Genomic DNA, 11,744 nt, shown 5'->3' on the forward strand with positions numbered 1-11,744 from the left:
AAACAAAATTTAAGATCCTGAACAAACCCTGAGAGTCACAAGCCAATTACGTCCAAAATAAAAAATAAGCAGTTTTTCCATTTAAGAACCTATGTTAAGATTTTGGGACATAAAACTTTTGAATTTTTGCCCTTACTTCTTAGTTTGCGTTTGTCACGTAACTTCAAAGGTATATTTACATTTTTCAATGGTTCACTTATTAATTTTTTAAGACAATGTTCCTAAAAGAAGTGGCCTGGTGAAAAATATGACACATTGAAGCCACTTTAATCTAATTTTAGGCAGTTTTACTGCAATGACCATGACACTACCGTTTAAATCCTATCGAAAACCTTCCGAAATGATTCCCCTTTTCCTATAAAAAAAACTTTCCCTTTACGCTTATGCAATAAGCGATTTAGACAAAATATTGATAAGAAAAAGAGAATTAAAAACTCACCGATTGCCTATTTGCAAGTTAATTTTGTATGATCCATAACTCTTTGAAGAAATTTGTTTTACTTTACAGAATTTTTAAAGTGCATTGTTGGTCAATTTCAGTATCCGTGCTTCCTCTCTAACATATTTTGTAAAACGTCTTTCAAGACTCCTACAAATGAAATATAGATATAAAAACGATAAGTAGTTGCAGAGAATTAGTAGTATGAAGTATGTTACTAGGAAGACAGGCTAGATAAAAAAAATTATAAAACTTTCATCAAAAGCTAATACCTGAAAATAAATTACAAGATTATCCTAGAAAGATCATAAAATAAGTATTTACTTCCAAATGATAATAATAGCGAAAATCATACCAAAGCCTAACATAAACTATTACGTATATTGTTGAAATGGCCATCTCTACAACTACAGCAAGAAGAACAAAACAAAGTTTCACAATGCCTAAGGGTCAAATTCTCAAACACACAATTACGGTAATAAAGCAAGATAGAATTTTTTTTATATGCCTGAATAATAGCATGACTAAGTGGTTTAAACCGTTTTATTTAAACTTTATGAGTTCAAAATGAAATGGCTTAATAGAAACTAGAGAAGATACACAAATTAAACTATAATTCTTAGACCAAGGAGCAGTCTTAAGCAGCATAAAATAATTTATAGAAAATAGAATAATAGCAGGGAATTCTCTTTCATAAATGGTATGACTTCATTTCACTTCTATATTAAATATCTATGTTTTTGTTTACCAGAAAAAATGTATTATGTGGAGTAGCTCCTCATTTTGAATATTGTTTCTGGGGTTACCTTAAATATAAAATGGAGCCATTCCTTCGGCTCAAGCCTTGTAAACAGAGTTTTACTTTTGCAAATAAATTTTTCGAGGTAAACAGCTTATTCACTAATTTGCTTTTCAATATAAAATTTTATTTTTATTCAAATAAATTGTTTTTTGCTTACTCCGAGGGATGTTGTTTTTTCTCATAACTCATATAGCACGCTTTATCCCACATTTTTCATAAATAAATATCACTCCTATTTAAAGGAAAAAACTGAAAAAGAAATTTAGAAATATGGATAAAGAATCAAATTTAAAAATTCTAATTGACAGTGTTCATTTAGAATTCTAAGGCCTTTAGCCTTTAGTTCACAGCCAATAGTTGTATGTAATAGAGGGTCGTAAGTAACAGCTTGTTTTCGGAACCAAATTTAATATTAAAGTTGTGTACAGCATACCATTAAGGCCACTTATACAAGAAGGCAATATAAATACCATTTCAATAGATTTCAAGACTATTTAGCTAAAATTTTACCCTTTTTTCAGCCAAAACTATTATTTCACTATTCAAACAATAAGAATAAAGCAAAATGGAATAAAAGATATAGTGCTACATATCTATAAGTTTGTAATTACCCATGCTTGCTGCTTTCCAAAGTATTTTTTTTGACGTACTTAAGGGTTTAGGTTTTAGGAAAAACCTAAGTCAAAGTTCCCCTCCACTCAAAGGGCACCAGGCCCCTCCCTCTCCCTTTTTCACTTCCTTCCCTCAGAGGCATCCAAGATAGCCATTTCACTCAACATAGCTAAAAAATTCAATAACTAGACCACTGGGGATGACAAAACCCCCCACAAGCCTTGGATAAAGCCTGCATTTTCCACAATTTGTTCATTGGTTGCAAAAGAGATATTTAATTCGCATAGGGGTCAGTGGCGTAATTTCTAAGACATTTGGGGCAGGGTGGGCAAAATTGGAGCCACTATCTCAATAAGTAAAATTAATGTTGAAAACAAAAAAAGAGCTGAATAGCACCGCAAAGGCAGAGGTATATACAAAAGAAAATTAATATGTTTCTCTGGAAGCTTGAATTATGCAGCCTTATTTTAGTTACATTAATATTTTGAAGGAACTATATTCCAGCTTGGGGCAGGCTGGGGTTTGAGGGGGGAAAATGGGGATTTTGGGTGGGGCAAACCACCCCAAATCAAATTACGCTAAAAACACGGGAGACATGTTTGATTCTTGGTTTAAAAAACGATTAGGGGTATTAAGGTGAAGATGTTCTGGAATCTTAAGTGTCTAGTGTGCAGCTAATTCAAAACATACAGTGTTCATATAGCTGGTAAAAATGGAATATAGTAATATTTTACAAAAGGTTTAGGGTACTGTGTCGAAACTTACCGGATACAATAAGTAGTATGTTCAACTGAACAGAATAGAAAATTTGCATGCTAATGCCACTACCACTACTATGACCACCACTAAAGTTAAGGGTATTAAGGTGAAAACTTCAAGGAATGCTGATGGGAACTTGAACTAAATCAAAACATAATGCGTATACAATTGTAAAAGGACACATTACCAATATCTTGAAAACCACTTGGAGTATTATGTTGGAACTGTCAGATATGTGGACGGAGATGCTGAAATAACCGAAGACACTATTTATTTACTGTTATTAATACTTTTACTATTATAATTATAGCCCCCTTTTTGGTCCCGTTCCTATCTTTAACAAAGACAAAACTCAGATTGACTATTTCTTTTTAATTTATTAACCAGTCATTACAAGATATTATTAGTATGGCACCGGGCTTCATCTTCCATATTTTTAGTAGTTACATCCATTGCCTTCACTTCAAACTTATTTAGTTTACATTTTAATACTTTTCCATTAATACTTTTTACATATAATCCATGGAAAAATCCCCCCTCCTCTATTTTAAACATAAAGTGTTGTCACAAATGTTTCTAGCAGCATTTATAACTTTCTTCCCCATAAAACAATCAGTAATTTAACAAACAATTTTTCTAAAATAATTTCATTAATCTTCTATATTGTCAAATATTGAAATTTTTAGTTTATAGTTTACATACTCCCAGAAAGCTTCTCTCAAATTTATATTTTTGAGTCAATCACTGTTAACAGCAAAAAAATAGCGTTTATATAAATTCTTTTGACAGGCATTTATTTAATGGCTTTAAAAAAATTCAATAAGGTTTAGCATGTAAAGATTCTAAGCATTGTTTTAGCTCATGATGCTACCTTGAATTTGTAGAATACTGAAATACGGAGTATGGGGGTTCAGTTGCACGAGTATCCAGTTATGCAAGAGTTTAGCTGCACGGGCGTTACGTTGAACGGGGATCGGATACATGGGGGCTCAGTTGCACAGGGATTTAGTTACGAGGGTGCTCAATTGCACGGGGTCAAGTTACATGTGGGTTAAGTTAAATGGGGTCGATTTGCACAGGGGTTGAGTTGCAAGAGGATTCCGTTAAATGGGGTTCAGTTTTACAAGTGCTCCGTTAAACAAGGGTTCAGATGCACAGGCTCTCAGTTGAACAAGGATTCAGTACATGAATGAACCTGCAAGGGGTTTCAGTTATATAGGGGCTCAGTTAAAGGGGTTCAGTTGCAAGCGGTTCAGTTACACGGGAATTCAGTTGCAATGGATCTGGCTGTATTATAATACGTCATTATAAGGTTGTAATACATAATCTTATGAAAAATCAAGTAAATCAACTTAGTTATAGAGACTGTGAATGAATAGGCAAATTAACGGTTGATCTTGTTTAGACAACGGGACTTCTTAGGAAAGAATATAAAACTGTGTAGGATTATATCCAATGAAACTAAGAAGGTCAATGTATAATAATTGAATACTTTAAATCACTTGTTCATCTAATTTTCAGGTCCTCTAATTTAAAAGGGTCTTTTCAGAGCACAACTGTTTAAAATTTATATAATATTGAAAATGACCAAATCAATTTAATTGCCTTATTTTCACCCAGATCATATTCCTTTTAAGGGGAAGTCCCTATTTATTCTGATGATCTGGTAAGTTTTTTTAGCCTCTTTGCTCTTAAATAGTACCTGAAAACTCAAAAGGACGTAATAATTTAAGAGCAGCATAAATGTAGCATAGATGATTTAATTAAAGTTTCCTTTGGAGAAAATCGGTTACTATTAGTATGAATCATTCCTTAACTCTAGTTATTTCATAGGATGTGCTTAGCACTGAAAAGAAACTTTTAACTTTGACATACGCTAAAGTGTACAAAGTACTAAGAGATGGAATATTATACTTTTATAACTCTAAATAATTCCTAGAAGATCATTACCTTAATATCGATCAACCGTGATGACAAAACACAAAATCACAATGAGAAGGCTCAAAAATGTCTATTTTAGGCATTACCTTCTTTAATTTCTAATAGAAGTAACAGGTAAGTATTCAATAATAAAAGAGTTTTTTTCCTTTACTATTAGGGCTGTGTGTATTAGAAACTTGAATTAGTATAATGTGAACAATTTTCAAACATTTTACAAGTAAAAACCATCTCAGATTCCGTCTGATAAGAAATGGAGCAAAGGGTCAATCCGGGACATAAAATTGAATTAAGTGGGGCTTAGCCCAGTATTGTACATTTGTCACCTAAAATGTAACCCAATTAACTTGCGGTCCATTTTGTGATCAGCACTTACAGAACAAATACATGGTACATTGGTAGGGTTGGACACCTTAGTCTTTAGCAAGCTTGTCAAAACACAATCTACATGAAACGGAAAAATTAGTACTTGAAAAAAATAAGGTTATGCACCTTATAATATAAGTAAGCATTTTATGAGTAAAAAAATGTATGTATCCTTATAAAATTATATGCAATTTAAAGTGGCGTGAATCAAAGCTTGTAAATACAGGTTATAATTAACTGGTAAACAGGAAAATAAAAAGGGCTACACGCCCAATTTTCGAAATTCCGTAAATATAATTGTCAGTTTTAAAAATATTTTCAGTTAAAATACTTTAAAATAAAAGGAATAGAAATAGTTTACCTTTTAAAAGTGTTGTAAAGTCTTACATCAACGTTGAGCCATTTTTCCAGTAACAACCTCTGCTTCACTGCCAGCTTATGTTTTGTATCGTTTGTCCTAACGACTAATGGCACAAAAGTCATCTGTCCTATTCGGGTCCCAAGAATGTTTTTTAAGATAATGACTGATTCTTCAAAATATTCAGATATTATTACCAAGTTAAATTGTCGATCAATCTCTTCTATAATTGCTTTAATGGCTGTATTATTTTCAAAAGAAGTTTCTTCAAAACCTAGTGTATAAGCGAGCTGATTCCTCCCAAATATCTGGAAACGTTCATTTGTTATTTTACCAGCTTCCAGCTTTTCCAGGAACATTTCAAAAGAAGAAACGTTATAATGGGTTTCCATATGCATAAAATGGAACATAGACTCAAATTGGCAAACAGGATCACACATAATTGTTAAGGAGATAAAATCATTTCCAAGGATATTCTTTACATTTTCAAAATTCCACCGAGTATCTTCAACGAAAATATCGAAACCAGAAATGTAACCATAAATATTTGAGTAGTCGTTCGTAAACGCCAGTGATTCAGTGTTCATATCAAAAAAGATTCCATAGAAGTAAGATATCCTGCAAACAAATAACTATTATAATTAAACCTTGGTCTCTTATCTAGGAGAGACGTGAAGAGTGAGAACTTTCCATTTACAAAAACTCATTTCGAGTTTTGTGTATTATGTTGATTTATCTGCAAGTAGAATGTATTTTGCTAAAACTTTATATGAGTAGCTATAATGGAAAGTGACACTTAATCAGGATGATTTATCGGCCATATATGTGACACAGCAGCCATACTAGAAGTACAAAACCTTGTCAAATCCCATTAGTAACGCAGTGTCAGGCTCAGTGGTGACTTGGATGAGACACGAGTTTTAAGTACTAAATGCTATTGACATGTTTTTAGTTTATCTGGAATTAAAGCAGCTGAGGCGAAAATTAGAGTTGCAAATCTCTACTCCTGTATCTACTCTGTATACTCTAGAATAGACAGTTGATCACCTGAATCTAATAAGTCACCAATGGAGAGTAGTTGACTGTTTTCATTGCTGAGATCAGCATGGCTCGGTGCGAAATGTTACATATAATTTATTTGCAAATAAAACAACCTATGAACTAAAATAATTAAGTATTTAGAGGTCTATACACTATTATCTTACAATTGTAATCGGTATTTTTGTTGGGACTCCACTTCTGCAAGTATCATATTACTCCTTAGTAGTATCACTTTTTATAATGCATGCTTCACCATTATCAACTTTTTCTATGGAGCACCTAGATCTCCAAATGACTGCGTTTTGGTTAAGTAAAATAAATCGTTGTAATGCATAAGCCAAAGGCAACGGACAGAGCAAAAACAATCTCGAAATTGTGTTCTGAAAATAAATGAAAAAAATCAAAAAGTAAAGTTTTACTCCTTTCTCAGTCATTAATTATATCAATCCAATTTCCCTGACATATTCAGATACTAATATTCTAGGGCAATATAATCTACAAGGTATCATTTTTATTGATTTCTAGGTTTCATTACTCCAAATGGCCATTCTAAGCTATCTGAAATGCAGATCCATTAGTTAGGGCGGTTCGTGCATAAATTTTACCACGGAATTTGTCTCCAAAGATTATCTTTTTTTTCAGAAGGTTTGACTTTCAGTTGGTTCAAGAAACTTAGCTGTTTTTTTAAATTTATGCAAATGTTATTGCAAAGCAATGAACACCTGCACATTCCGACATTCAAATGCCTGAATAATGCTAAATGGCTGTATAGGTCTCTTGAAGCATATGTAATTTTAAATACACTTCTAATTGAAACCTATGCGCTTTGTATTTGAACTGTATTTTCTTTCTCATTCTGCTCAACTGTCAAAAGGACACAAAATTTGACATTTTTGACATTCTAAAAAAAATCGATTCTTGGTATTGAAGTAATTGAAATATTTATCTTCTAGACATTTGTCCAAATAAAAAACTTTTTCAGTATTTTTAGAAACTTAATTAAATTCTTCAGAGATTGTTTTGATCTATGTATTTCCTTTTTGAGAAAAACTGAAACGACAAGATTTCATATTAGTTAAGTGTTAGGTATGTGTATAAAAATCAGCTTGATTTCAATTAATAACATAACATTGTTTATTATTCTCGTCCTTGGATGGCAAATAACAAAAAAAATGCTCTACCTATGATATGAAATCCTGTTTCTGTCAAAATAATGAAACATTTTGAATCCATGTTAATTTTAGATTTGGGAACGTCCTCTCTTGTGAAAGTCTACTTACCACTAGTAATGTTAAACTTCAACCAGATAGTTTCAAAAGGAACTATCTATTCTAATTGAACCCTTTATGATTCAGGGGTCTTATTTAAAGTATGGGATCAATGTTTGAACTTTAGCGTAAAGAGTGAGGTATTGACAAGGGGGCGAACCCCCTCATATTCATAATAATTTCGGTTTGTTTTAAGTTCTAATTTTGCACCTTACTTTCAGTTGAAAAAAAACAACTTTTTTATTATTTAACTACATAAGTCAAAGGAATCTCATTTGCTAGTAATTAATAAAAGGCCTACCAAGTCTTTAAATTGACAACTCTGTAAGAATTTCCTGCGGCAGAAATTGGCCCTGCAACTTATGGAGCATAATTCCAACACGCTGTCCACTGTACCACATAGGCCTTAAGGGACCTATTTTTGAAATAGTTTGTGTTATTCATAAATGATACAGTGAAGAACCATTTCTATATCCCATAATAATAATAATAATAATAATAATAATAATAATAATAATAATAATAATAATAATAATAATAATAATAATAATAATAACAATAATAATAATAATAATAATAATAATAATAATAATAATAATAATAATATAATAATAATAATAATAATAATAATAATAATAATAATAATAATAATAATAATAATAATAATAATAATAATAATAATAATAATAATAATGATAGATAACTTCGAAGACCACACTGCCTTTCCAGGACGAAAGTATAACAGTTCAAAATATTGAAGATACCTTTTCATGCCAGTGAATAGATATTTTTATCTTTTTTTTTATATCTTAAAAAAATTTTATTTATAAACAAAAAAATTATCTGTTCACTGTCGATTAAAAGGTTTTTATCCCTATTTTGAACTGTTATACTTTAATAATAATGATAATAATAATAATAAAAAACTACATTGGTAAGACGAAAATGCTAGCAAAATAATGTTTCTGAGAGCTGAAATCATAAATAAAAGATTTTTTTTTATTTGCTGTAAAACTGTAATAAGCAAAACAGAGAATCATATACTTTTGTTGTTGATAAAATTAAACAAATTGCTTAAATATTCTTGCAATTATTAAATAAATTCAAAATAATACTACTGTGACTTCTTGAGCCATTTTTACAATTCATAAATTAAATAAAAAATGATTAGTTAACATCTTTACTAAGTAGAGCAAAGAATGAGGTAATGAGGAGGGGGTAACCCCCGTCATATTCGTAATAATTTCTGTTCTTTTTAAGTTTTGATGTTTGTCCTAACTTTGAATTTGAAAATTCTACCAGTGAAAAATATAAAATACAACTTGGATAGTACACAACCATGGAAGTATCCTTTCCACGAAAAATTATCCCCGTGAAAAATCCCCCAGAAGAAGATGTTATTCGAGTCTTAGTGCTCCTGTTATTTTTAATCTCAAGATTTATAGTTTTATTGAAGAAAAACAGACATGATGGTATTTTGGGAGCTGAAAATTCTGACTTTTTTAGACCTAATGGGCTCTTCCCCTTACTTTTTATCAGAGGGCTTTCGGACAATATACCCTATCGTTTTTTTCTAATTTCATAGATTCGTCCGTTTTTACTATGTTTCGTACCAAACAGGTAAGATAACATTCAACCATCTAAGGGCCCATTTTGTACTTTTGAGCCCTTCGTGTACTTTCTTACTTTTTATTGGCCTTAAAAACCAGTTTTACATTGTGAAGGATCCTATAACACTCCTGTCATTGAGCTTATAGTCTTACGTATACTTTAACAGCAACCATATTTGTCAAAGGCCTTATTTTTATTAATTTAAATCAAGTTTCTGCTAATTAACCTTGTTTTACTTTTTTTTACTCTCCTTTAACTCTATTAACCTTACTTTCTTCCCTTAAGAAATACTCCCACAGGTATTCTTTTAGTGACAAAGCTTTATTTTATCAATTTTAATCAAGTTGTTTCTTCTCTTACTGCTCGTTAACGTTGCTTAACGTCTCCGTACAATCTGTTAGCATTCCCGACCTTATTTTGTCAGCTTTACGCATACTCCTGCACAATGACATAATGTTCAAAAGGCTTTCCTTATTAATTTCAACACATTTTTTTCCATATATCAATCCTAAACCTAGTTTTTTCAGTTTTTGGGTGCACTCTTGTAGCATCTTATTGCCTAAAGGCGTCATTTTAGCATTTTATAATTGTTTTCTTGCTTTTCATTGTCCCTAAGCTTTGTTTTATACATTATCCTCCCCTCCTTTAACAGTCCAAACCTTAAATTTTTAATTTCCTATATCCAGCTATGTTAGCCAAATGGCTTTAAACAGAGAATTATATGCTTTTGTTGTTGATAATATTAAACAAATTGCTTAAATATTCTTGCAATTATTAAGTAAATTCAAGATAATACTACTGTGACTTCTTGAGCCATTTTTACAATTCAGAAATTAAATAAAAAATGATTAGTTAACATCTTCACTAAGTAGAGCAAAGAATGAGGTGATGAGGAGGGAAAACCCCCTTCATATTCGTAATAATTTCTGTTCGTTTTAAGTTTTGATGTTTGTCCTAACTTTCAGTTTAAAAATTCTACCAGTGAAAAATATAAAATACAACTTGGATAGTACACAACCATGGAAGTATCCTTTCCACGAAAAATTATCCCCGTGAAAAATCCCCCAGAAGAAGATGTTATTCGAGTCTTAGTGCTCCTGTTATTTTTAATCTCAAGATTTATAGTTTTATTGAAGAAAAACAGACATGATGGCATTTTGGGAGCTGAAAATTCTGACTTTTTTAGACCTAATGGGCTCTTCCCCTTACTTTTTATCAGAGGGCTTTCGGACAATATACCCTATCGTTTTTTTCTAATTTCATAGATTCGTCCGTTTTTACTATGTTTCGTACCAAACAGGTAAGATTACATTCAACCATCTAAGGGCCCATTTTGTACTTTTGAGCCCTTCGTGTACTTTTTTACTTTTTATTGGCCTTAAAAACCAGTTTTTACATTGTGTAGGTTCCTATAACACTCCTGTCATTGAGCTTATAGTCTTACGTATACTTTCCCAGCAACCATATTTGTCAAAGGCCTTATTTTTATTAATTTAAATCAAGTTTCTGCTAATTAACCTTGTTTTACTTTTTTTTACTCTCCTTTAACTCTATTAACCTTACTTTCTTCCCTTAAGAAATACTCCCACAGGTATTATTTTAGTGACAAAGCTTTATTTTATCAATTTTAATCAAGTTGTTTCTTCTCTTACTGCTCGTTAACGTTGCTTAACGTCTCCGTACAATCTGTTAGCATTCCTGACCTTATTTTGTCAGCTTTACGCATACTCCTGCACAATGACATAATGTTCAAAAGGCTTTCCTTATTAATTTCAACACATTTTTTTCCATATATCAATCCTAAACCTAGTTTTTTCAGTTTTTGGGTGCACTCTTGTAGCATCTTATTGCCTAAAGGCGTCATTTTAGCATTTTATAATTGTTTTCTTGCTTTTCATTGTCCCTAAGCTTTGTTTTATACATTATCCTGCCCTCCTTTAACAATCCAAACCTTAAATTTTTAATTTCCTATATCCAGCTATGTTAGCCAAATGGCTTTATTTTATTAATTACCCCAGGAAAAAAAAAACAAATAAACTCGGATTCGTGATCTGACTTTTTGCAGAAAAATACAGGTTTCCAATTTTTTGCCGATATGAGCTTTAAACCTATACAGTAACGTTTTCTGATAGGTTGAATCTTAATGTGTAATTTCCATTAAGTACTTAAGACTTTTAGGGGATGTTCCTCTCTTTTTCCGAAGATCATGCAAAATATTCTCAGGTTCTTGGCTGTTATTGAGTAAGTCTAAAGCTATTGAAAATTGTATACCCGTTCTTTTACTCGCCATTAATCTTCTATTGCTTTTTCGTACATAGGTTTAACGCTGCTAACCTTGGTTAATAATCTTTATCTATACCCCCACACCAGCCATTTTACTCAAACGATTTTATTTTATTATAACACGGAACTTTTTTAATAATCCGTACCTAAGCCCAGGTTACTGAGTTTTGAGAACATAGTTATACGCTCCTGCTGCCCATAGTCTTAATTCACTATTTTCTAACAATATTCTTTCCTTTTATCGCCCTGATACTTGATTTTTACTTG

The 11,744-nt window shown here is 31.5% G+C and overlaps 1 protein-coding gene across 1 annotated transcript; it reads right to left on the bottom strand.

Moving 5' to 3' along the window:
* Nucleotides 1–445: 445 nt before the first annotated feature.
* Nucleotides 446–10,920, bottom strand: LOC136030624 (galactosylceramide sulfotransferase-like). The gene is made up of 3 exons (XM_065709691.1): nt 10,847–10,920; nt 5,278–5,892; nt 446–589 (listed from the first exon to the last, which is right to left on the bottom strand). Exons 1-3 carry the CDS (start codon nt 10,918–10,920, stop codon nt 514–516), a joined length of 765 nt encoding a protein of 254 aa, XP_065565763.1. The 3' UTR covers nt 446–513.
* Nucleotides 10,921–11,744: the final 824 nt, after the last annotated feature.

This window comes from Artemia franciscana, chromosome 8, assembly GCF_032884065.1.
Source record: "Artemia franciscana chromosome 8, ASM3288406v1, whole genome shotgun sequence".
Taxonomy (NCBI): domain Eukaryota; kingdom Metazoa; phylum Arthropoda; class Branchiopoda; order Anostraca; family Artemiidae; genus Artemia; species Artemia franciscana.

What these genes read in the sequence shown, in the direction of transcription:
- LOC136030624 (XM_065709691.1), bottom strand. Translation starts at nt 10,920, where the DNA reads ATGCGTAAAGCTGACAAAATAAGGTCAGGAATGCTAACAGATTGTACG. An exon ending in TTAAGCAACGTTAACGAGCA is followed by an intron (nt 5,893 to 10,846) that starts GTAAGAGAAGAA and finishes ATTTGTTTGCAG; the next exon opens with GATATCTTACTTCTATGGAA. An exon ending in CTTTACAACACTTTTAAAAG is followed by an intron (nt 590 to 5,277) that starts GTAAACTATTTC and finishes TTTCATTTGTAG; the next exon opens with GAGTCTTGAAAGACGTTTTA.